Here is a 27,333-nt window from a genome sequence, read left to right on the forward strand (position 1 = left end):
GAAGGTTTGAAGGGAAATGTGTTAACCTCTCTTTCGTTTCGAGATCTTGCTACCTTCTCTCTGTTGATTCTAGGTCTTAAACAGAGTCATGCTCAACTGACAGCCATCCAGGTCCCCCTGCTTGTAGAGGATTTCGTATTGCTGCTCTTCTTACGGCTCCAACATTGTAGGAGGTTCCAGCTCCATGTGTTCCTCCTCATGGGCTGTCTCCTTCAGAGGTTTTAAAGGGATTCAGAATACTCTGAGGGAGTTGAACTCTGTTCTTATGAGGATTCCCATTGAAACATCTTTTCTTTTCAACATCAGGCACTTTTTGTTCAGCATTGAGGCCTCCTTCTCTTGAGGTTCCCTGCCACTCCCACACTCATGATCTTCTTTTGGAGTTGAAGCTGATTCCAAGGGTTTACCATCAACTGTGTCTTTCAAGCTCAACCCCTGGGCTCTCTGTGCTTATGCTTGACCTAGATAATTGGTGAATCTGGTGTTGTGGTAACTTTCAAAGCCTTAGAGTCTGGTGTTCCACTGCACTTCTCTGACTTGCTCTCCTTCAGCTTCCTCTTTAATGCTTTCTCCCTCTTGGCTTTGACAACTTCCTTGATGTCAGAGCCCTCCTATCAGTTTCCGATTCTACAGCAAGATTCTACTTAATTATTGAGTATCCAACTGTAACCTCATTGCATCTTTCATCAAACCCACTTCTCATATCATCATCTACAATTTCACCACTGCTCCACTCACCTGCTAATGCTGGACTCTCCTGTCTATCCACTCTCAAGTCATTTAGTCCTATTGTTTCAATTCACAAACCTTAACATCCTGCTGCTCTTGCCTATGCCTTGAATGCATCCAGTGTCTCATGTCAATATCCCTCTCATATTACTACTCATCACTTCTTGTCTTCTCCCTCTCATTAACACAAGCTCCTGGTCTATCACTGCACACTAGCTGGTGTCTTTGTCTGGTAGTGCTTGGAGTCTGTCACAGACTCCTCCCAAGTACACTCATCTTCTCAATCAGAGACCTGATGTGATACATGCCTACCTCAGTGCTCTCTGCCCTGGTGTTCCAATACATGTAGTGTCCTCCGTAATACTAGAGGTGCCCTACTGTGTTCCCTCTTTCCCAAATCTATCCTCAGCACCTTGCAAAACGTGGGCTTCACTATGGAGTTACCAAATGAGCATTGAAATATAATCATTTTCAGGTGAATGTTGTAAAGTTTTGCATCATAAAGGAACATATTCCATCCATCACAATCAAATTATATCGTTTTAAACTGTGCTTATTATTGCATATTTCAATGTTATGGCTTCAATATTCAATGCTAATGATGTGCTTCCTTCGCTTCGCATAGAAAATTTCACTGAAACTCCACTCCCAGAGCCAGGGTAATTTTCTTATGGAGACTGTGAGCAGAACCACCATGCTAAACCCTAAACCACAGAACGACTGAAAGTATCATACTAGTTATTTTGTGTGTTAAGCATGTTTTGAGCTTCTGTTCATAGACAGTTGCGCTTGTTCAGCATAGGGGTAATACCAGACAACATTTTTTGGCAAGTGACTTGAGACCCCCATTTCCCTCTTCTACGCCCAGGTATACTGCGACATCTCCTAAACTGGGGGACCGGGGTCATCCCACACCTTAGGACCTCTTATTTACTAGACAGCCCCAAAGGTTTCAGAATTCTAAAACAATACACAATAAAAAACAGTACAGCCTGTTCTTTGATATCACATAATGAAAACAGCTTAAACAGCAAAATACGTTCCCCTATTTTAAAGTAAACTTAAAGCAGCAAATATATGAGGACATTATTTCAAAGCTATTTAGACCTGTCATGTAATTTACTAAAGATTAAAACAGATTTGGTGTGTTAAAAATAAAGTAGAAGATTTTATATAACACCTTATTCGAGTACCAGATTCTGACTCTTACATCCTGAAACCATCAATAAAATTGTAATAGTAACTGTAATTATATAGCTCTTACTACCCGCAACGAGGAATTGAAGCACTTTTTTTGGCTAGTAGCATGCTACTCCGGAACCAAACATGCATTAGTGGTGGATTACTATATGAAAATAAAAGTTGTTTATTTGCGTGCTGGACATGAGAGTCTGTTAGTTGGATTGAATAGGATAAAGGAGAGAATCAGGAGGAAAGAGTCTAGAATAGTTATTTGGGAGATTGTAGTAGTAAAATTAGATTTGAGATAAGTCAAAGGAGGGATAGAGGATGGAAGAGTCTAGAAATAGTTATTATGGAGATCATAGTTAAATGAAGTTTGGGAGAGTCAAATAAGGGACTGAGGAGCAAATGATTTAGAAAGGGTTATTAGGGAGATAGTAGTACAATGAGGTTTGGGATGAGGTAGAGGATATATTGAGAGAGGCAGAAGATGTGGCTACATAGTGTCTAAAGTAATGTATTGGAGAGAGCAAAATGTTTTTTTTCTACAGTAGGAGGAAAATAATAAATACACGGATACATAACTACATATAAATATACACGTAAAATAATACAGAGATATACAGGGATGTGGAATTCCTATCGCCCGACGACCGGGACATCTTGTTTGGGGTTAAGGGCAACAAGATTTCATGTTTACTTTGTCCTTGGGACAAGTAGGCCCAACCCTCTGCAGCACAAACCCTTTGGCTGCCAGTTTACAGAGCGTGGAACTCTCTGCAGTTGAGGTAATGTGTTTCCAAAAGATAATGCTGTTCGAACTCGTATTTATGGTTCATTATTTGAAAACCTTCATTATTAGGGTGAGTGCTGTAAATAAATGTTTTAAGGTCACACTTCACTACTGATGTTGGTTCTAGTACAAAAAAAAAAAAAAATGTGTACACACATGTTTGAAACGTTTAGGCTATGAGGCTAAGTATAATGCTCCCAGAATGCTCTCTGATTAGATGCAAATGTTTGCAGAAGCTTGTAAGTAAGAGAGAAGAGTGTTTGCTTTTAAAATAAAATGTTCCGAAAAAATGCATGTAGGGAAAAAGTTTTGCTACCATTAAATTTTAGGTGCTATTTCTTTGAAGTGTCATTTAGTAAAATGTGTTGATGCATGCTAGTATTTCCAAAAATTATTTCTAATGGAAAATCAGTGTAACCATTTTCAACACGATTATGGGAAGCATGAAAATAAACAAACACTGAAAAAAGTCAACTGATCCGACATAGTTTTATAAGTCTTTTAGTTTCATCAATGCGTGTCTTGTTTTGACATGGCTTTTGTAACAATTTATTGTTGTGGGAGCTACCAGGCCCTCAACATTGTAACAGACACTGGCAAAAACACCCCCAAAAGTTTTTGAACTCTAAAAAGCACACGTTGCCACCAGTGGCATAACAAAGGCCCCGCAGCCGCCCTCCAGGGGACCCCTTCAGCACAGCATCTGCGCTGCCCTGAGTGAGTCTGAAGAGGGGGCTCCTCCATGTTCTTTGTAAAGGGGCACCCTCCAGTTTTGTTACGTCACTGATCGCCACTGTAGTTCCTGACACTGAACAAATCTACTTTGTGTGCCATTATGCTGTTTGTGGAAGAGCAGAATGCCATCACTCACAATAAAGCCAGCCGGTAGAGAGAGAAATAGAAGTTTAATAAAAACAAAATGTCTTTGTTAACACCAGACCTAATTAGGGATCAAGACCCACATGTAGGTAGCTTTTTGCATGTCGCAAACAGCGAATTTTGCTGTTTGCGATGTGCAAAAAGCACATTACGATGCACAAGGAAAATGTCACTTAGCCAGTGTACATCTGTTCGTGGCATTAGTCGCTGCAGATTCACATGCTGTGCATAGTCCGCCGTCTGGTGTTGGGCTCGGAGTGTTACAAGTTGTTTTTCTTCGAAGAAGTCTTTTCGAGTCATGAGACCGAGGGACTCCTCCCACCTCGGTTCCATTGCGCATGGGCGTCGACTCCATCTTAGATTGTTTTCCCCGCAGAGGGTGAGGTAGGAGTTGTGTATGCTAGTAATAGTGCCCATGCAATGGAATGAATATGTATGTACCAAAGGAAGGTTAAAGTAATATATTTACAAATGTTGAAGATATACTTCCAAACGGCTACAGGCTCCCGGGGAGGCGGGTGGGCGCATGTGAATCTGCAGCGACTAATGCCACGAACAGATGTACACTGGGTAAGTGACATTTTCCGTTCGGTGGCATGTGTAGCTGCAGATACACATGCTGTGCATAGACTAGTAAGCAGTTATCTCCCCAAAAGCGGTGGTTCAGCCTGTAGGAGTGGAAGTAGTTTGAAATAAAGTTCTTAGTACGGCTTGTCCTACTGTGGCTTGTTGTGCAGATAACACATCTACACAGTAGTGTTTAGTAAATGTGTGAGGCGTAGACCATGTTGCTGCCTTACATATTTCATTCATTGGAATATTTCCTAGAAAGGCCATAGTAGCACCTTTCTTTCTGGTTGAGTGTGCCTTTGGTGTAATAGGCAGCTCTCTCTTTGCTTTAAGATAGCAGGTTTGGATGCACCTAACTATCCATCTGGCAATACCTTGTTTTGAAATTGGATTTCCTGTATGAGGTTTTTGAAAGGCAATAAATAGTTGTTTTGTCTTTCTAATTACTTTTGTTCTGTCAATGTAGTACATTAGTGCTCTTTTGATGTCTAATGTATGTAGTGCTCTTTCAGCTATTGAATCTGGCTGTGGGAAGAACACTGGTAATTCTACTGTTTGATTTAAGTGGAATGGTGAGATAACCTTTGGTAAGAATTTTGGATTTGTTCTTAGAACCACTTTATTCCTGTGTATTTGAATAAATGGTTCTTGTATGGTAAACGCCTGTATTTCACTTACTCTTCTTAGAGATGTGATGGCAATGAGAAATGCAACTTTCCACGTTAAGTATTGCATTTCACAAGAATGCATGGGTTCGAAAGGTGGACCCATGAGCCTTGTTAAGACAATGTTGAGGTTCCATGAAGGAACAGGTGGTGTTCTTGGTGGTATAATTCTCTTTAGGCCTTCCATAAACGCTTTAATGACAGGTATTCTAAACAGGGAAGTTGAATGAGTAATCTGCAGGTAAGCAGATATTGCGGCGAGATGTATCTTTATGGAAGAGAAAGCTAGATTGGATTTTTGCAAATGTAGTAAATATCCTACTACATCTTTTGGAGACGCATGCAATGGATGAATTTGCTCATTATGGCAGTAATAAACAAATCTTTTCCATTTACTTGCATAGCAGTGTCTAGTGGAAGGTTTTCTAGCTTGTTTTATGACCTCCATACATTCTTGTGTGAGGTCTAAGTGTCCAAATTCTAGGATTTCAGGAGCCAAATTGCTAGATTCAGCGATGCTGGGTTTGGATGCCTGATCTGTTGTTTGTGTTGTGTTAACAGATCTGGTCTGTTGGTTAGTTTGACATGAGGTACTACTGACAGGTCTAGTAGTGTGGTATACCAAGGTTGTCTTGCCCATGTTGGTGCTATTAGTATGAGTTTGAGTTTGTTTTGACTCAATCTGTTTACTAGATATGGAAGGAGAGGGGGAAAAGTGTACGCAAATATCCCTGACCAATTCATCCATAGAGCATTGCCTTGGGAGTACCTGTGTGGGTACCTGGATGCGAAGTTTTCGCATTTTGCGTTTTCTTTTGTTGCAAAGAGATCTATTTGAGGTGTTCCCCAAATTTGAAAGTAAGTGTTCAGTATTTGGGGGTGAATTTCCCATTCGTGGATTTGTTGGTGATCCCGAGAGAGATTGTCTGCTAGTTGGTTCTGGATCCCTGGAATAAATTGTGCTATTAGACGAATATGGTTGTGAATTGCCCAATGCCATATTTTTTGTGTTAGGAGACACAACTGTGTCGAGTGTGTCCCCCCCTGTTTGTTCAAATAATACATTGTCGTCATGTTGTCTGTTTAGACAAGAATGTATTTGTGGGTTATCATGGGTTGGAATGCTTTCAACGCTAGAAATACTGCTAACAGTTCTAAGTGATTTATGTGAAACTTTCTTTGATGTATGTCCCACTGTCCTTGGATGCTGTGTTGATTGAGGTGTGCTCCCCACCCTGTCATGGAAGCATCCGTTGTTATAACGTATGTTGGCACTGGGTCTTGGAAAGGCCGCCCTTTGTTTAAATTTGTACTGTTCCACCATAGAAGCGAGATGTATGTTTGGCGGTCTACCAACACCAGATCTAGAAGTTGACCCTGTGCCTGTGACCACTGTGATGCTAGGCACTGTTGTAAGGGCCGCATGTGCAATCTTGCGTTTGGGACAATGGCTATGCATGAAGACATCATGCCTAGTAGTTTCAGTATTATTTTGACTTGTACTCTTTGTGTTGGATACAAGGTTTGTATTACATTGTGAAATGTTTGTACTCTTTGTGGACTTGGAGTAGCAATCCCTTTTGCTGTGCTGATTGTTGCTCCTAAGTATTGCGGTGTTTGACACGGCTGCAGGTGTGACTTTGCGTAGTTGATTGAGAAACCTAGGTTGTGTAGGGTTTCTATGACATATTTTGTGTGTTGTGAACACCGTTTTAGCGTATTGGTTTTGATTAACCAATCGTCTAGGTATGGGAACACATGTATTTGCTGCCTTCTGATATGTGCAGCTACTACTGCCAGGCATTTTGTAAAGACTCTTGGCGCAGTTGTTATTCCGAATGGCAACACTTTGAACTGGTAATGTATTCCTTCGAATACGAACCTTAGGTATTTCCTGTGCGAAGGATGTATCGGTATATGGAAATACGCATCTTTTAGATCTAATGTTGTCATGTAGTCTTGCTGTTTGAGCAGTGGGATTACGTCTTGTAATGTGACCATGTGAAAGTGGTCTGATTTGATGTAGGTGTTTAGTGTTCTGAGATCTAGTATTGGTCTTAGAGTTTTGTTTTTTTTTGGTATTAGAAAGTACAGTGAGTAAACTCCTGTGTTCTTTTGATGACGTGGTACCAGTTCTATTGCGTCCTTTTGCAGCAATGCCTGAACTTCTAGTCCTAGAAGGTCTATATGCTGTTTTGACATATTGTGTGTTTTCGGTGGGACGTTTGGAGGGAGTTGGAGAAATTCTATGCAATAACCATGTTGGATAATTGCTAAGACCCAAGTGTCTGTTGTTATTTCCTCCCAAGATGTGTAGAACTGGCTTAGTCTTCCCCCCACTGGTGTTGTGTGAAGGGATTGTGTGACTTGTGAGTCACTGTTTATTTTGAGGGGTTTTGGGACCTTGAAATTTTCCCCTGTTTCTTGGGAATTGGCCCCCTCTGTATTGTCCCCGAAAACCTCCCCTTTGATATTGTCCCTGGTAGGTTGGTGGTCTTGTTTGTGAGGTGCTGGTTTCTGTGGGTTGACCTCGAAACCCTCCCCTAAAAGTTGTTTTACGAAATGTGCCAAATGTGCCTCTGCCCTGCGGGGAGTAGAGTGCGCCCATGGCTTTGGCTGTATCGGTGTCCTTTTTTAATTTTTCAATTGCAGTGTCGACCTCCGGCCCAAACAATTGCTGTTCGTTAAATGGCATATTGAGCACAGCCTGTTGTATTTCGGGTTTGAACCCAGATGTGCGCAGCCATGCATGCCTCCTTATGGTGACTGAAGTATTTATTGTCCTTGCAGCTGTATCCGCTGCATCCATGGAAGACCGTATCTGATTGTTCGAGATACTTTGTCCCTCTTCCACCACCTGTTGCGCTCGTTTCTGGAACTCCTTGGGGAGGTGTTCAATGAGATGTTGCATCTCATCCCAATGAGCCCGGTCGTATCTCGCCAGGAGTGCTTGCGAGTTGGCGATGCGCCACTGATTTGCCGCTTGTGCTGCAACCCTTTTTCCCGCTGCATCAAATTTGCGGCTCTCCTTGTCCGGAGGTGGTGCGTCGCCTGATGTATGCGAGTTGGCTCTTTTACGAGCTGCCCCCACAACAACTGAGTCTGGTGTCAGTTGTGAAGTAAGAAAGACAGGGTCTGTGTGCGGAGCCTTGTATGTTTTCTCCACCCTTGGAGTTATGGCTCTGCTTTTAACTGGCTCTTGAAATATTTGTTTCGAGTGCCTTAGCATTCCGGGATGCATGGGAAGGCTTTGATAATGGCTATGGGTGGAGGACAGGGTGTTAAAGAGGAAGTCATCCTCAATAGGCTCTGAATGTAGCGAGACATTATGGAATTCAGCTGCCCTAGCTACCACCTGTGAATATGATGTACTGTCCTCAGGTGGTGACGGTTTAGTTGGGTACGACTCTGGGCTATTGTCCGATACTGGAGCGTCGTAGAGGTCCCATGCATCCTGATCATCCTGGCTCATTGTGGTATGAGCTGGTGAGTGTGTTAATGGTGGAGTTTGTGCCGGTGATGCATGAGTTGATGGTGGTGGAGAGGGTGGTGGAGTTACCTTCTTTACCACCTTCGCTTGTGGTTGCTTGTCTCCTTGCTGGAAGTCAAGTTTCCTTTTCCTTTTGATTGGGGGAAGAGTGCCAATCTTCCCAGTATCCTTTTGAATAAAGATCCGCTTTTGCGTGTGATCTGGCTGAATTGGTTGTAATTCCTCCTCAAATCTGTGTTTTTTTAGTTGAGAGGACAGTCCCTGTTCCTCTGAGTAGGAACCAGTTTTCGGTTCGGTTGCCGGGCGTTTCGGCACCGAAACCGTTTCCCTTGATTTTTTCGGCTCCGACAAGATCTTTTGTCTTTTCGGCGTCGTGCCCTCTCGGTGCCGACCAACTTCGGAGCCGCTGTGTCGGTGCCGAATTTTTTCTGCGTCACTCTCTCGGTCCCGAGAGTGCTGCGTGCCTGTATCTCGACCGGAGTCGGATGACTTCGACAGCAGCTCGCCCTTTTTCGGTGCCGTTGGACGGTCACCTACTTTCCGGGTTAAGCCATGGCCTGTTGGCGGTGGCGTCCCCTGGGCTTTGTCAGTCTTTTCGTGTGATGTTTGTTTCGACGTCTTACTCACGGTTGGTTGTTCTTCGACGTCGAATTCTTCGGAATCCGACTCGTGGATGGAGAAAGATTCTTCTTCCTCCTCCTCGAACCGTTGTTGTCCTGTCGGCGTAGACCCCATCTGCAACCTCCTGGCTCTTCGGTCTCTGAGCGCTTTCCTCGACCGAAACGTGCGACAGGCTTCGCACGTATCCTCCTTGTGCTCGGGGGACAAGCACAAGTTACAGACCAAATGTTGATCCGTATAAGGATACTTATTATGGCATTTAGGACAGAATCGGAACGGGGTCCGTTCCATCAGTCTCGATGTTGCACGCGGTCGGGCCGACCAGGCCCCGACGGTTGTTCGAAATTACCCCGAAGGGCTCCCGAAGCTCTTCAAGATTCGGTGTCGATTGGTTCTAACTACCCCGATACCGAACGAAACAATACCGACGAAGTTTCCGAGATTCTGACTAACTTTCCGACCCGAAACACGGAGCGAAAAGGAACACGTCCGAACCCGACAGCGGAAAGAAAACAATCTAAGATGGAGTCGACGCCCATGCGCAATGGAACCGAGGTGGGAGGAGTCCCTCGGTCTCGTGACTCGAAAAGACTTCTTCGAAGAAAAACAACTTGTAACACTCCGAGCCCAACACCAGACGGCAGACTATGCACAGCATGTGTATCTGCAGCTACACATGCCACTGAACAACCTGGTTACCGAATGGCAAAACGGGTTTGCAACTCTCAATTAGGAAGGGGTTTTCCCTTCCTAATTGCGACTCACAGTGCAATGTAGGATTGTTTTGTGACCGCGGGCGCAAACCAATCGCAGTTTGCACCCATTTCAAATGGGTGCTAACCCATTCGCAAAAGGGAAGGGGTCCCTATGGGACCCCTTCCCTGTTGTGAATGTCACTGTAAACATTTTTTCAGAGCAGGCAGTGGTCCTGTGGACCACTGCCTGCTCTGAAAAAATGAAATGAAAACATTTCATTTTTGTAATGCATCTCGTTTTCCTTTAAGGAAAACGGGCTGCATTACAAAAAAAAAAACTGCTTTATTGAAAAGCAGTCACAGACATGGTGGTCTGCTGTCTCCAGCAGGCCACCATCCCTGTGAGGGCCGCCATTCGCAAGGGGGTCGCAAATTGCAACCCACCTCATGATTATTCATGAGGTGGGCATTTGCAACCCCCTTGTGAATCGCAGATGGTGTCAGGGACACCATCCTACATTCGGATTTGCGACTCGCAAATTGCGAGTTGCAAATCTGAACCTACCTACATGTGGCCCCAAATTCTTACAGAAAGTCACAAAAGTGCACCCATGGTATATGTCTTTGAATTAGTGGCTTTCAAAAGAAGTATACCAGGAAATCGTACCCCTATAAAATATTTGTGAACTGTATTTTAGCATGGGTAAATACACATGTGTAGATTTGCTCATGTGAAAATCTATTGAGCATTTGCAAGTTTATTTTCCCTCCAGCCATTTTCTTCCCAACCCTGGAAGAAGTTCTAATTCTGCCATTGTCAGGAGTAAATTTCCAACCTTTCTTATTATGGGAAAATATTAGAGAGACGCTGGTGAAAATCTTTAAAACATGCAGGTTAGTGGGTTTGCAGACTCAAAGGCATTCCAGCCCTGGAACTATTGCTTACTGCTTCCTCCAGCCCCAGTATGCAGATCTGCAGAAAGGTGGCAAAATAAGGAAATTGCTACAGTAGTATTCAAGCCCTACTATGGTAGTAGCCCTGGCATAATCAGAGAGGCTATTATCAGAGCTCTCACATAATGAGATTGCTGCCATAATTTGTCGCCACACTACATGGCACCAGAGGGACAAGTAGATCTTTTTACAGGACAAGTAGATTTGAGAAGCAACCTGGCCCCTGGACAAGTAGATATTTTAATAAATTCCACACCCCTGGATATAAAACTGTATAATGTAGAAGCCCATATGTTGATGTATGGGTAAATAGCTAGAAAAATCAAACTTGCAAGTATTGCTGTCCACAAAAGAAAATTTGTGTACATTTATTATTTAGGAAAAATATATTTATGTATATTAATTTTTATTTTACATGTTCCCTAATATTTCAGTAGTGAAGCACTGATCGATACAATTCTTATGATCATAATTACACATTGAGGTAGATAAAATAAGATCAGAAACCAATAAGCATATAATCAAATAACTTCTAAGTAAACTATGCGGTGACCTATAAACATACTAAGCTGGTAATGACTTCATGTAGATGTTGAAAAGCATGGGTGAGATGACAGAGCCTTGATGGACTCCTGCTTTTGTGAAGTACAGTTGAAGTGAAAAAGGGACAGTATGGATGACATTTATTCTGTTTTGAAGGTAGGATGTGATCCAGTCGAGAGCAGTCCCCTCAATGCCCGCTTTATAGAATCTTTGGATTACAGCGTCATGATGAACAGTGTCGAAGGCAGCTGAAAGGTCCAAGAGAATTAGTGAAGCGACCCAGTTTCAGTTTACTGTGTTTTTAAAGTCATCCCAGATGGTGAGGAGGGAAGAATTTGTCTCTTCCCGGACCGTTTGGAATTCCCCAGAAGTTGAAAAGTATGGAATTATCTTCAACAACCTGTGACATCTTTGTTAATGATGCTCTTTCTAGCAATTTTCCCAGGAAAGGTCCAACTGTAATCGGTCTGTATTTATTTCGGTCCTGTGGGCCTAATGTTTGCTTTCTTTAATGGGTGTATGTATGCCTTTCAGTCTTCTGGAAACATTCCTGTAGTTAAAGAAGTATTGATACTTGTTTTGACTGGTGTGGTGGCAAAGGTACTTAAAAGAATGTTCTTGAAGATGTGCGACGGACAAGGGTCAGAAGCACAGCTGGCTGGCTTGCTTGAGTTGACAAAAAGATAGAAGCCAGAATTTCCCTGAGAAGGGCGGCAGCCCTAACACTTGCTAACATGCTCTGGAAGCATGCCAAGTGATAACATTTCGTAAGTGCTCTCTCTCTCTTTTCCTAGGTCAGAGCTATACGTCATTCACGCGTGAGGTTTCATAGTGGGAAGGACTGAAGAACTTATGCCAATTCCAAAACCACACTGTCTTAAAAATTATCACAAACTGCACTTTTACAAAGTGAACTATAATTCCAGTTGAGCTGATAACATCACTGATGAATTATGGAGTGGAAAAGTGAACTACCAAACCAACACATATGTGCCTGTTGGGAGAGTGGAGCTCCTGGCTTCCTTAAAGCAGCAGTGTAGTGTGAAAATATATAATTTGAATATATTGAAATTTTGTTATGCTATGGTGCATTAAAGATATTTGACTGTTTATGTAAATGAGGATTCCATGATTGAGAAATAGGGGAGAAATAGTATCCTCTTCCTCTGACGTAAAAAAACCACTTATCACTGGGTTAAGAATCACAATTTGTGGATGCAGAGAACAACAGTCAAACAAATTGGAACACCCTCAACCTATATCTTACTGTTTGGAAACAAGATTCTGCTTTAGGTAAAAGTACCACATTAGATTGTAATTGAGCCGAGAGTGACTTTAAAACTTCTGTTGTTTTACCTTGTCCAAAGTCAACATGTAGAAGTTGGATATATCATTGTCCTGTGCATGTTTTATTCTTGCTCGACACTCCTCTTCGTCTATTAGTTCACCAACATACTCATTCACAAACTCCCCCTAAAAAGAAAAACACACAATAGATTAAATAATATTTCACTAACCATAAAAATATCACCAGCACAATAAAACAGACCTATAATTTCAAGGCAGCTTGTTTTTCACCAACAGTTAGTTAAAGCTAGTGTAATGTTACCTTTCAAATCTATTTAATAATGCTGTACAAATTTAAACACAAATCAATTTAGGACAACAATTAAAGAATATTAAGCAGACCTTTAATTAGTATTGGTAGTTTGCCTGGAAGGAGCCAGGGAACACAACTGTTAAAATATTAGTTAGGGACATATTACCAAAGATACAGAGTTCACCCAGTTACTGAGTATTGAATAACTAGATATTATGGAACAGTTAGGAACCAGGCATTTGATAGGCATTCCATCTGATGGATGCACTTTATTAGATTTATTTTGCCTTGGTTAACAGATTACACTTAGGATCCAGCCTCTTCTCTCATAGAAGACAATTCCTAGTTATCACAATGTATGACTATCCATTAACAAATATCTAACAACCAAGAAGCCACCAAGGGATACTTGACACATACCTTCCTAAGGTCTACTTTGCATCTCAAACCCCATCCTCGGCTCGCGGTCCGGAACACCTCCACTTCAGGGTACTGCCTTTTGGAGAAGCACTGATTCTGACATTTTTCTCCAGCAGGGCAGACAGAAGAATGACACTCATACAGAAGCATTCGATTGATGCACTCAGAGTCTTGGCCACAAGGGTTCTCATCAGTGGCTTTGCAGTTGCAGCGTGGAATTTCAGACATGTCAGCAGTGAAGATCTGAACCCCTCCTACTGGCCTGTTCACCTAGGGGTACATAAAGTTTATGAGACAGGACATGCAGCCTCTCTTGTCCCATTCGCAGAATATCACGTGAAACATAGCACGGTCCCTCATACATCATTACGGAAAAAGAGATGAACAATTTGAGAAGTGATGCAGATAATGTAATTTTAGACACTAGATGTGTTAGGAAAAAGAACTAAAACTACAAAGAATTCTCATTTGAAAACTGAGAAGCAGAAAGATAACCCACATTAGTTGTGGGACAGAGCACTTCTGAGGATTTCAATGACAGTGGTGGTGCTGGAAATAATTTTAAATCACATTATTCAAGCATTTCCTTCCTCAACCTTGTTATTGTTGCAGCTGACACCCTAAATACGATGAGTATGCCCAGACATGGGCCCTGTGCTCACTGTGCCATAGGAGTCGATCAGGGTCAATACTGATGATTTGCATTAGGCAGTCCTTTGTCTAGAATTGCATGGTGGCAGAACACAATAGACTTGAGTGCGGCTTGAGCAATTGCTAGGGGCTCAGATTAATTTGAGAATTCCATTTATCACCTTGTTATTTTTGGAAATCATATGGACAAACACTGCCAGAAAGTCACTGAGCAGAACATTAACATTGAACTCATCAATGCTATCTACACTTTCTTCAGAGACACTAGCTTGTGCACAGAAAGAGTTTGATTGTTTAAAGCAATTAGTGATTGATTCATCGAAGAACAAAACAGAACAACACAAAGAAGCCGGCCCTTTGGCCCTATCAGTGAAGTGCAGATGGGAAGATTGAAAAAATAAACTTCAAGCCTTGCCTACCCCTTCACAACTGTTTATGAATTTTCTGCACAAGCAGGCAGAAACATGAAAAGAAAGCTGAATTTTGAAATACCTTAGGAGCGCAGCATGAGAACACTCCACAGCTGTTCACTATTGCTAACTACAACACCCAATACATGTTTCCCCAACAAGCAATGTTGTCCAAAAATACATGCTGAAGGAAATACAGCTCGGTGAGTAGGTGTTGTGTCAGTTTGACAGCAAGTGTACAGGAATTTCTTTGAAGGCATTTTTTTTTTTTTTTTTTAACTGACAGACTACACACCCTTTTCCCAACTGACTTCATAATGGGGGAAAGACAAGACGAATGTAAGGGTGTCAAACATCAAGCTAATAAAATGCACAACACATCTTGGCTGAAAGATTCATATCCCCTGATGTGCCAAAACAGTAATGCTTGCAAAAAGCAAGCCTCAATTTTTTTTGACAGGGACAGCGCTTTGGAAGGACACAAATAGTGCCTTTGGTTAAGTGGAATAGGAATGACGTTTTTGTGGAGGGCCTCTTTTTTCCATAGAATTTGGAAATTACATGACAATTCTGGTCTTATTAAGACAGCATGACAGAGATTCTCAGAAAATCAAACTTTTTGGACTCTCCAGACAGAACTTACCAAGAAGTTGTATTCACAGAAAACCTGAGACCCTAAAGGCAACCCTAGGAACTTATCAAATCTTGTTAAGCCAGTGCTAAAACAAACATTAAAACATCAGCCAGTTTTGCCTGGAGGGGGGAGGGGTGTGTGTGTGTGGGGTGTGTGGGGGTGTGTGTGGGGGTGTGTGTGGGGGTGTGTGTGGGGGTGTGTGTGGGGGTGTGTGTGGGGGTGTGTGTGGGGGTGTGTGTGGGGGTGTGTGTGGGGGTGTGTGTGGGGGTGTGTGTGGGGGTGTGTGTGGGGTGTGTGTGGGGTGTGTGTGGGGTGTGTGTGGGGTGTGTGTGGGGTGTGTGTGTGTGAGACACCATAAAGACTAGGTTGTCATCAATGTTTCTGTGTTCTTGTTAAAAGACAGGAAGGGCTCTAAAATAGTAGAGTAGGCCCACGCTGTAGAATTTGTCCGAAGACTTGCCTTAGACTTAATGGTAGGCAACTGGAGATCAAAAACCTCTGATGTTCTGCAGGCTACTACTGCTGAGCAGCACACACTCTTCCCATTAGGGGTTTTAGGAGAGGAGTCCAATTCTGTCGCCTTAGGAGATATATCTAGGCCACTTGCAGTCTGTAGGTCTAAGTAGAGCTTAGCATCTATGTAATGAGTGAAGTGTAAATTGTTTGTGTTGGAAGCTGGCTCTGTGCATACTATATCAAAATGAGATATAGTGTGCACAGAGTCCAGGATTCCCAAGAGGCTTAACAGAGACTAAGGTAGATAATACTGATACCCCTGGTGTCCCAATGCCCTGGGTACCGAAGTACCATATTCTAGGGGCTTATAAGGGGACAACAGTATGCCAATTGTGGAGTGCAGAAAATTCCAAAGTAACTACATTTGGAGGGAGAGAGCACAATCACTGGGGTCCTGGGTAGCAGAATCCCAGTGAAAACAGTCTAAGCACACGAATAGCAGGCAAAAAGTGGGGGTAACCATTCCAAAAAAAGGGCACTTTCCTACATCCGGGTGTATCATAATATGTTTTTGTCTGGAATTTATCTCCTCTTGCAGCCATTGAAGCACCGGTTCCACATGCTCGGAACCATGTGCATGTTTGCCGAAGGTGTAGGATTTCATCTCCAAAGTAAAAGTGTTCGGTGTCAAGGTGGAGCGGTGTTTCGACATCAAGAGTCTCAGCTGCGAAGATCGGCTTTATGGAGGAAGGGTGTTTGGGAGCATGCAGCCTGTGCTGTTTTGTTGTTATTTTTTTGGGTGCCAAGCAGAGGCGGGATGTATCCGATGCAGCTGATCGATGACAACCAAGGCTCAAAAGTGGTGGTGGCCCAACAATAGACTTAGGCAAGGTCTGAGGTAGGTATACGACCATTTGTGGTGGTGTGCTGGAGTCGGGGTGGGGGTGGAGAGGGCTCAGTACTCATGGCTTGACCTGGTGTGAGATCTTGCTTCTCCAGTTCAGAGCCGGAGCTGTCCTCGGGGACAGATGGTGCCTTCATCAGCAGCCAACACCTGGGCTTGTACCTCTTCTTGAGGGTCGTCAGATCAGATGACATCTGGTGTATCTTTGATGCTGTGTCAGAACATCTCGAGGCCTCGAGTTCGACGGTCAAGCAGTGTATTCCGCAACCAAAAGGAATTGCAGGCCTCACAGGTAGCCTCCTCATGCTCAGGGGAAAGGCACAAGTTACACACCTGGTGGAGATCAGTGCATGGGTACTTGATGGTGGCAGCGAGGCAGAATCCTAAGGATGTCTATCCCATCACTGGGTGGCATTATGCGGAGGGAACAACAAATATATGAAGTTTTCCCCAAAGGCCCACTGTGCCTGTGGTAGACTTGAGTCGCCCGACAAAGTCCACGTCGATGAACGGACGAGGGAGATTGAGGCAATCACAATCACAATCAATACTGACGGTAAAGTCTGGAGAGGATTGAGTGATCATATTGTCGAACCGGAGCTGAGGAACACATGTCCGAAACCAATGGCAGAAGAAAATAATCTAACAATGGAGTCGATGACCATGTGCATTACCAGCAAGAAAGGAGTCACTCAACCTTGTGATTCAGAAGACTTTCTTCAAAGAAAAACAACTTGCACACATCCAAGCCCAACACCAGACAGCAGGATTATGCTAAGCATGTGTATCTACAGCCACACGTGCTTTGAACCTACTTTCACTGTTAACTGCATCGTCTCCAGGCAGAATATCAGTTAACTGCTGGAATGCTTGTGCTCTTGCATGACTGAAGTAATCCTTGTTGGTGATTGTACGGAGTACGGCTTCCAGAAAGAGTTTCATCTGAAGGAGGGGCTTAACAATACTTATATAAAACTGTGGAGGTGGGATATGAGACACTGCTGTTCGCTTGCATTCTTGAACAGCCAACCGTCAAAGTAGGAGAATACGGAAATGCCTCTCCTTTGGAATTGTGTGGGTACCACAGATAATGTGGCTTCTCTGTGGGCAGTGGTAACCCTGAATAACAACATTATGAACTGATGCTACCACTCACCACGAAACATAGGTAGTGGTGATGAGCGGAAGTGGATCAGTATGTGAAAGCAGGTGCCCTTCATGCAGACAGCAGTCACGAAGTCACCTTTGTTGCAGTAGAGGGGACATCCTTTAGAGTGACTGTGAAAATGTCCTGGGAATTGCAGAGGAGCGTGAAGCTGTATAATGGCCTTAGAGAACCATCCTTTTTGTGTTGAGACAGTACAGGACGTACAACCCCCTTGGTGTGATGCCGCAATGCCACTGGTTCTATTACACCTTTGGGGTTTAGAGCTAGAACTTCTTCCTAAAGAAGGCACTGGTGTTCTGCAGGAAGGGAGTGTTTGTATGGCTGAATGTTTAGTGGGGTTGCCGTGAGCTCCAGGCTTGACCATGGTTCATGATGGAGAGGACCCAAGCCACCGCTTGAAGGATGTGCCTCTTTTGGCTGAGCCTGCTTTGCCCCTCCCCTGGTGGTGTTATCTCTGTAACCTCCTCCTGAATACCCTCATGGCTTCTGGTGGTATGGCTGTTGCTATCTCTGGCAGGAGGCAGAGGAGTTTAGGGAAATTATCTTACTACGTACGATGTACTGTGCCCTGCGAAAGGACCCTATAGGTGTGGATGTCTGAAGGGCACCCATCACCTTGGCTCCGTCTTTCTTGTGCTTTTCAAGCATCTGGTCTACCTGTTGTCTGAAGTAGTGTTCACTGTTGCACAGCAAGTTCAGCAGATGCTGATGTACTTCTGGCTTAAAGCCAGAGACACGGAGCTAGAAGTGACTCATGACCAGGATTCTTGTATTAATGCCCCCTGGCTGCAGTGTTGGCTGAGTCTACAGTGCAGCAAACAGAGGCGGTTGAGATAGTCTTGCCCTCTGTAAACAGCTCTTGTTCACACTGTCTATACTGCCCTGGGAAGTGTTGAAATTCCTCCATCTCATCAAAAAGTGTCCTGTCGTACCAGGAGTGCTAACCAACTGAGCTGGCAATCCAGTATGTGGTAGAATCATAAAATCCGACAGTGACAACTTATAGGATTTTAAAATGGATTGTACCTATATGAAGAAGTGCTTCTGGGTCCACACAGGCAGCGCAGAATTATTCTAGTGTTTATAACCATCAAAGAAGATCCTAGGATGCACATATGGGAAACTGGCCTGGTGTGTGGTGAGTACCTATGTGTTATCACCTTATAACAGGTCCAGGTATCCTCTATTAGTGAAGTGTAGTCAGTGTCTAGGAAGCCAGGCTCCCGAGAGGTAGCTGTGGATGAGCAGCCAAGGCTTATCTAGGAGACATGCAAAGCTTAAGCAATATCACTGTAGTCACTCAGCACTTACACAATGAAAGAACCACTCACTGTTACAAAAATAAAGGTACTTTAATTTGGTGACACAGATACTACAATACTAGATAGGCAATACACTCCTATAGGAGGTAAGTAAAACACACTATATATGTACAGTAACAACCAGGAATAGACATAGAAAGCAATTGAAAACAGTGAAAAGCAATAGGCAACACTGAAGGCCTGGTGGGGACCAAACCATATACTAAGAAAGTGGGATGTGAAGGTCGGGCCCCGACCCAAGGAAGTGGAATTGGTAGAGGGGCGCTGGAGGAACTAGGAAACTCACAAGGTAAATACCAGGGTGCCCCCCCAGCGACCAGTAGAAAAAAGGTGAGTAACTGGTTCTCCCCAAAACCACCAAAGGACTTCAGAGAAAGATATTGCAAGACCCGACAATACTGCAGGAAACCAAAGGTGGATCCTAGAAGAGGAAGACCTGAAAAAGAAGGGGACCAAGTTCAATTCACGTTGAAATGTCTGGTTGTGGCAGGAGCTACTTCCCACCCATCTGTGGATGCAGGGGTTGGTCGACAGTGAAACGAAAACAGTCAGCAATGCAGCACTGGAGCAGATGGAGAGTTCCTGGGTGATGCAGTTGACATTCCCCGCTGGACGAAGGGTTGCAGTCAGTCTGTGGTGTGGAAAAAACAACCATAAGCCTTGGCAAAGGCAAATGTTGCACTTGGTGCAAAAGTGGAGCTGCTGAGGACCACCAAGGTCCAAGAAGGACTCAACCCATGGGAGAGTCCTAGGTGACCCTCAGCAGTGCAGAGAGCCTGAAAGAGAAGAGGCAGCCCCACAGAAAAGGAACCCTGGAGTCGCAGAGAGGCCCATGCAGCACACCCGAAGAGAGGTCCCACACTGCAGGAGACGCAGGCAGAGGGCTGCGCGTCGCAGAGAAGAGTGCTGGGGCTACATAGAGCCTGAAGATCCCTTGGAGGAGATGCCAACAAGCCTTGGTAGTTGCAAGAGACATGGTGCACGGGGTACTGTCCTGCGTGGGAAAGCAAGGGCTTACCTTCACCAAGGTTGGACAGCTGGCAGATAGGAACAAGGGGACCACTCCAGACCACCACCCGTGATGAAGGATCCACGCAGTTCAGGATGAGAGGAGATCCACGCAGCCGTTCGTTGTTGCAGTGGGTGCCTGCCTCTGCCCACCTTGGATACAAGACAGCAGAATCAAGCAGCCATTTGGGGGAGCTCTGGGCACCACTCCCTAGGGTGGTGATGGACAGGGGGGTGGTTACTCTCCTTTCCATTGTCCAGTTTCGCGTCAGAGCAGGGACTGGAGATCCTTGAACTGGTGCAGACTGGTTTATGCAAGGAGGGCACAACATTTGCCCTTCAAAGTATACCAGTGGCTTGAGGAGGCTACCCCCTCCCAAGCCATGTAACACATAGTTCCAAAGGGAATGGGTGTTATCCCCTTCTCCCAAAGGAAATCCTTTGTTCTACCTTCCTGGGCTTGAGCTGGTCAAGCAGCAGGAGGGTAGAAACATGTCTGAGGGGTGGCAGCAGCGTGGGCTGCCGGGAAAAACCCAGAAAGCTGGTATGAGCAATGCTGGGGGCCCTCTAAGGAGCCCCCAGAGTGCATGGAATCATTAAACCAATACTGGCAACAGTATTGGGGTATGATTCCAACATGTTTGATATCAAACATGCCCAGGTTCGGAGTCACCATTATGTAGCTGGACACAGGTAGTAACTTATGTCCAGTACACGTGTAAAATGGCATCCCCGCACTCACGAAGCCCAGGAAAATAGAGCTGGAGTTCACAAGGGCACCTCTGCTCATGCAGGGGTGCCTTCACACACAGGTACCTGCACTCTGCCCTACGGGGTAGGAGGGCCTACCATAAGGGTGACTTGCAGTGACCTGTAGTGAAAGGGTGCATGGACATTTTTACACGGGTTGCAATGGCAGACCTGCAGACACATTTAATCTGGGCTCCCATGGGTGGCATAATACATGCTGCAGTCCATGGGGAACCCCTGGTGCCCCAATGCCATGGGTACCTGGGTATCATATACTAAGGACTTGTAAGGGAGCACCAGTATGCCAAATGTGGGGTCATTGTGGTCCAATCAACCAAGTTTAAAGGGAGAGAGCACAGTCACTGGGGGGGTCCTGGTTAACAGGAGCCCAGTGAACACAGCCAAAACATACTGACAACAGGCAAAAAGTGGGGGTAACCATGCCAAAAAAGGTAATTTCCTACAGCATAAACAAAAGTTCTCTGCTTGGCATTAAGACTGGCACTGCAAGTATATTACAGTGAATAGAGGTTTACCCCAACCCCATCTTTTGCTGATGAATAATATAGCTGAACTCTTGCACAGCTACTTTAAGGGAGTCTATTCAGTTAGCCAAACTGTAATGGACAAATCTTTTCCATGTTGCTACACAGAAACGTGTGGTAGGTTTACATGCTTTACACAGGACTGGCAAACACTTCTTTGGAGGTCTGAGTTAATCAATCTCTAAGATGTCAGGTGCCAAGTTTAGGTGCCTGAAGGTCAGGTGTCTGAGATCGCTCTGAAGCAGAGTGAGTAGATCTCTTCTCAATAGAAGCTGTTCGTGAGGATGTATCAACATTTCCTACAGCACTGAATACCAGGGCTGTCTCTCTTTAGTATCACCACCAAAATGAGGGTCAAAGATACATACATCATTTTCTGCACAACATATGAGCTCAAAGGCAGTGAAGGAAAAGCCTAGGTAAATATCCCTGACCATTTACTTTTTAGTGCACTGGCCTTGTAGAGTGGGTACCTGGAGGCACACCTTTTGTGTTTTGTGCCATGTCCAACACGTAGATTGAGGGAAAGTCCCATAGGTAAAATTAACTTTGAAGCACTTGGGGATTCATCTCCTATTTGTGCCTTTGACTACATGTCCTACTGTACAGGTCTGCAAAGTCGCTGTCCACCCAGCAAGTGCTACACTAAGAGCTCAATGAGATTCAGAATGGCCCACTTGACAAATGTTTTGGGATACAGCTAACATCGGGTGCACTAGTACCCCATGCCCCTTGCTTCTGGATGTGTAATACTTCAGTCAGGTTGTCCAGTTTTCTAAAAACTGTTTTGACACAGCGCAGTCAGTAAAAATCTGAGTGCCAATCGGATTGCTATGAGTTTCAGGTAAAAGATGTGGCCACTGTTAGTCATATGGTTGACAAGTGTTCCCACCCCATGAGTGAGGCATCCATGACGGTACTTATCACAGACCCTAGAAGGATTTGGATCTGCTGTGGCTCAAGATACCAAATTTTATGTAGTGATAATGCTGCCATCTAAGTGCGTGCTATGCTTTGCTCTCAGCTAATGCTCATTAGTAGCCAATTGTCCAGTTAAGTAAAGACGTGAGCTGCGGTTTTCCAAATGTACAGCTATCACTGCAGGGTATTTCGTAACTACACTTGCGACTATTGGGATTCAAGGGATAGAATTGTGAACTGGGAGAGTAGACCACTTATCACAAAGCACAAATAGCGGTGATGTGCCAAATTTATGGTGATGTCAAAGTATACATCCTTGAGGTTGTAGGCTGCCATGTAATCCTCTGCAGAGCAGAAAAATTATGTTCGGCAGCAGTTTAGAGCACTGAGGTCTAAGAAAGGCCACAAAGTTTCATCCTTCCTAGGGATTAGAAGGTATATGAAGTAGACTTCCTCACCCAGCTGGTGAGGGGACACCAGTTTAAAGGCACATTTGGAGAACAGATAGTGTACGTCTTCCTGTAACCGTTGTAGATGGCATTAACTCATTATATAGCAATTAGGTGGTATGTTTAACCGCAAACAGCACCAATTTTTTAAGGTTATTTCCTTCCACTAAGGAAGTCATTACCTCAATCTTCCCTAAGCAGGTGTTTTGAGATGGAGCCACCTCTACCACTGCCAAAAGACTTGGATCCCCGAGTGCCCTGAAAAGACTGCCTATGGGTGACGTCCCTGCCTTTAAGTAGTGCATGATTTAGCCTCCTTTCACCTGCTGTTTGTGGATGGCAGGCATGGGTGTTTGGGTCTGCAATGCCCCCTTGGTTTTGGGAATCATGTCCTTTTTAATATTTGAACACAAGGTTGATCTGATGGCCAAATAGATGCTCCCCATCCAAAGGGACGCTGATGATGTGCTCATAATCTCCAGTCTATAGCCTTGGACTCTTCGCAGTCAGAACATGTCAGCAGGATGCTGGCACTGATCTCTCTGGAGGTGCTATCAGTGGATTCCAGAGCACAGCAAATGGTTGCACTCGAGATGACTTTCCCTTCCTCAACCATCTCTTGCTCTAATTTGCATTAGGCTTAAGGGAGGTTCTTCACCAACTGCTCCACTGATGGTGATCATATCTGGAAAGAGGTCCAAATTAACTGGCAATCCTCCACTGAACTGCTGCCCCCACTGCTATATGCTTCATCATGCAGCATCAATTTCCTTGTTCTTATATTTGATGGATGAGACTACCATGTTTGCTGTGTGGAGGTTCTCTTTCTACTAGTGTGCACCACTAAAAAAGAAGAAATCAGACAGGATCTAGTCCTTGGTGAAAATATGGTTGGCTTGGAATGCCTTATATTTTCTCTAGATCCATGGAGAGGCAACCCTAACCTATAGTGGGTCCTTGAAGGTGTCTTTGCTGCCTTTTACCTGCTCTAATCACATGGAGTTTGTTAACCGCTGCGGTACTGCACCGCACTCTGTGCGACTGGGGGCTTTTCTGGAACCCAGGGGGTCTCTCACAGTAGAGCGGTCCAAGAGCCTGGAGGCAGACCTGAAGGTGGCAGCCTCTTGTCACTTGTCTTAAGGCTCAAATCAGACTCCCTTGAGAGCAGTTCTCAGCCTCATGGTCGATTCCTTGGGGACTGATCTTTGACTGAGCATGGAGGGATGGAGGCTCATAGGGTAATTCTGCCCTGGGCTATAGAGCAGTGGGCATGCTGCCTTGTCCAAAGCACCGGAGGACAAAGTCTATGGGCATTGGTCTTCCTGTACAGTCTGGATATCTGAAGGCCCAGGCTCTTCTTGTTCCGTGCTGGTGATGCTTTCAGTTCAGATTCGATGCTGCATATTGCAGTGTGCCACATGGCATTCGTGTCAGCAACAAATGGTTTTCTTACAATGAACACCTTACACCTTGAGCGGTTCCACCTCTTATGCTCTGTAGACAGGTAGAGATTACATGCCTAATGCTGGTTGGACAAGTGAATTATCAAGTTACACCCAGGACAGGACTGGAAGGCCATTTTTCTCCATAACACCCTCCTCAACAGTCATTCTCAATTCGAGCTGAGTTTTTTGGAGAAAGTCACATTAACGTCACTCAAAGTTGAGTCCCATACAAACAGAGATGTAGTATAAAGTTCTTCTGTTGCTGAAGCTGAATTCTTGAGAAGTGACACCAAAGGTGCCATAGAGAATGCTGTGGGTCCAGCAACTTGAATGTCCAAAACAGATAGCGGAAAAAACATAAATCTGAGGTACCTTGTGACTGGAAAATTCTTTGAATTAAAACTACTTGCAAACATCTGTGCTCAACACTAGAGGAGTATGCAGAGCATGTGTGTGTACCCACAGCAACGCTTACAACCAGCATGCAATATTACGTTCCACACAGTACACGCCATAAAAGTCATGACTATTTAACTTTTTTAATCTTTCATTTCTTTGCATGAGAGTTGAAAAAGGGACGCGCAGCAACATTGCTTCAGCAGCAGCATTGTGAAATGACATAATTCATAATGACGAGCATCTCTTAAGATAATATGCCCTTACCTTGATGTGTTTATACGGAGGAGGCTTCTTGTCATTCTTTTTGTCTTCCTGCAGCTGTCTGATCTCCTTCTGAGCCCGCAGCTCTTCAAATCTGTCGGCAGCTTCCTGCAGTGCTGAGGAACAAAAGTAATATTTATTTACTAAAAATTAGTCCGATTGTATACTAATGAGATGCTAACCAAATACTGTGATTCAAAAGTTTTCAATAGGGATTATTTTCCAAAATCTGACTACTGATATGTGGAAAAATCCCCGACTTAGTTAAGAGAGCAGTAGATACTTGCTCTGTTTATGAAAAAAGTCAAAAGCTGCAGAGACTAAACATGGACATTCAAAACATGCCCCTTTGTGCACCTATAGATACCACACTGCTAGCTTTAGTGTTGAGGAATTGCCATTAAAAGGTGAAAAGATTCCACCACACGGTTCAATAGTAAAGATAACTGTAACCACGGATGTAGAGCGACCCAACTGTTCTTCGGACTCTTGCTCTATTTTTTATGATCTCATGCAAGGAATTAACATTTAGAAGACAGGAGACAACAGCTACAGACCAATTCATAGTGCAAGCAACAGACAGTTTATGGAAAACTGGGCATTTCTCTTCAAAATCTAGTTAGAAGCATGCAGATAATATTTACTCAAATTCACATTTCTCAATAGAAGCAATTTTTGTTTATTCTAGCTAACCTGGCAGTTTTGGGTGTTGAGAAAAATTTAATGTTAGTTAATTTTAACCTAATCAAGTTGATTAATGTAAAATATTTCAGTTTAGTTGGGGAATCAACGGCCATGTATTTTAAAGAGATATCGCAGAATGAGGCCTTTCTAAAAAATGATTGGAAAACACAAGTTTAATTGGTACATTGATATTGAACTACAATTAATTTCAATTTTAATTAAAATATGATATTGGGCTAGGATAAAATGTTCCTTTAATTTCCCACTTTAATATGGTAGCAAATAATGTCAGTGACTTTAAAACAGCTGTGCTACACCAAAGTTCTTAAATACAGCCTCCATCAGAATAGTTCTAGCTCAAAGGATACTGAAACAAAAGACCTCTGCGTAGCTTGAAAAAGATGCATCGCTCTGCCTTGCTATTTTTTGTTTGCTCCCACGAATACAGACAATTATGCAAACCTACTGTTTGAGTGAGGATGGCTACTGCCACTCCAAACAGGCACGAAGAATATGGTAGTCGTGGCACCACAAGTTGTATCTAATGCAACACGACTTTTTTGATTATAGCCCCATAGATATACTAAAACATACCTGTAGGGAGATATAGGTTGATAATTTTGCGGTCCTATTTTATGCAAAACTATTATTATCACTGAATTTTATTTACAGTATCCTAATAAAACACAGTCTGGCTAATCATAGATTTTCAGCCCTACTACCATGAGGAAGTCAAATGCCCAGAAGGGGTAGCTTGATTATGTAAGAAGAGAGCATGATAAATCTAGTACTTGGGTGTCAGAGGTAAATTACTGGTATAATTTTATCTAAGCTGTAGTAGGTGGGACTTAAATTAATAAATGCCCTTTATTTTCCATATATTTGTAATATTGTGGTTTTCCCATTGTTTTGTGTTCCATATTGCCCTTCCCTCCTCCACCAGCTCCTTCGATCTTCCCATGCCTTCCAATGGGGCAGATGCCTGGGATGTATTCTGTGGTTTTAATGCCAAGTTGTCATATGGAGATGTGACATTCTGATTATGGGCCTCTTTGGTTTGATGATTTTTGTTAACTGTTACCATTGTCAATTCCAATAAAACAGATTTAAACCTAAAGATAGCAAAAAGGAAAAAAAAACTCAGCCAAACATATCTGTACAGGATTTCTGAGATATAAGGCTTTTCACGAGGTTGGGCCCTTGGATATATGCATTTTTTTTTTTTAAATCAGCAGGAAGGTCCAATATATTTCCTGATGCTAACACCTCTCAAGTGTCAAGGAGCTTAAATATGCCACTAACACAGGACATATAGCACAGTGCTTCGATCACTCTTCTTGTTGCAACATATTCACCTGGATCATATAATACTCGTACTGGATGGCAGAAACACATTTACCTTTTTTATAGGTCCCATCCACGCCCTTGCCCATCTTTTCCTTATTGCTGGCATCACCTTCCATGTAGTGGAAGACTCTAGCCTGATGAGTCCAGAGATAATCATTAGAACCGAAGAACATGACAGGGAACTCGCCAATACTGTGCTTCATATTCTGGATGTTAACAGGAATGCTCTTAGGATGACAAACTTCGGCTGGCCACCATCTGTTAATAAAGATTGCCAGTGTATCACCATAAGGTTGGAAACAAATGAACTTGAAGGAACAAATCCACCACAAATTACCTTACTCCTGCTGTCATACTTAAAATCACAGTTTCACAATTTTGGTAGAAGGATTTTTGTACTCCTGATAATTTTGTTAGGGATAAAACTGAATTGCTTTTACCTATTGCATTTACAGTTGATTGCTTCGTGGCTGTCCAGTTCTGCTTTTGAAACAAATTGACGACTAAACAAGGGGGGAAAGGTATTTTCTGCCATTTAAAATGGGCTGATGAAACTTTTTTCATAAAGCCTAAATAAATATTTTCTTTAAATCTGAAGGTTGCATTCTTAACTAAGAAACAACTTTGCTGTCACTATATTTGTAAATGAAAACACAGCAAATAATTATTTGGGCAGCTGAAGCACTCTAATGCCTTGTAACATATACTATATGATTGAAATTATTGAAAAAGGAAGGAGGTGAGTTTCTAAAGTTGGATAAGACTATAAAGACAAGGCTGCTCAATTACATATTTTAGTTATAACTCTAATCCATTTCAATGTAATATGCATCTAAAC

The 27,333-nt window shown here is 43.5% G+C and overlaps 1 protein-coding gene across 3 annotated transcripts in view; it reads right to left on the reverse strand.

Moving 5' to 3' along the window:
• LOC138304451 (histone-lysine N-methyltransferase, H3 lysine-36 specific-like) overlaps positions 1-27,333 on the reverse strand; it is an 833,106-nt gene that overhangs the window by 75,403 nt on the left and 730,370 nt on the right. For all 3 annotated transcript variants that reach the window (XM_069244519.1, XM_069244517.1, XM_069244518.1), the window contains exons 16-19: positions 26,548-26,753; positions 24,468-24,580; positions 13,142-13,411; positions 12,478-12,594 (exon numbers count right to left, since the gene is read on the reverse strand). In XM_069244519.1, the coding sequence (XP_069100620.1) occupies positions 12,478-12,594; positions 13,142-13,411; positions 24,468-24,580; positions 26,548-26,753 (706 nt within the window). The remainder of the gene's footprint in view (positions 1-12,477; positions 12,595-13,141; positions 13,412-24,467; positions 24,581-26,547; positions 26,754-27,333) is intronic.

The sequence above is a fragment of the Pleurodeles waltl genome, chromosome 7, assembly GCF_031143425.1.
Source record: "Pleurodeles waltl isolate 20211129_DDA chromosome 7, aPleWal1.hap1.20221129, whole genome shotgun sequence".
Lineage (NCBI taxonomy): Eukaryota > Metazoa > Chordata > Amphibia > Caudata > Salamandridae > Pleurodeles > Pleurodeles waltl.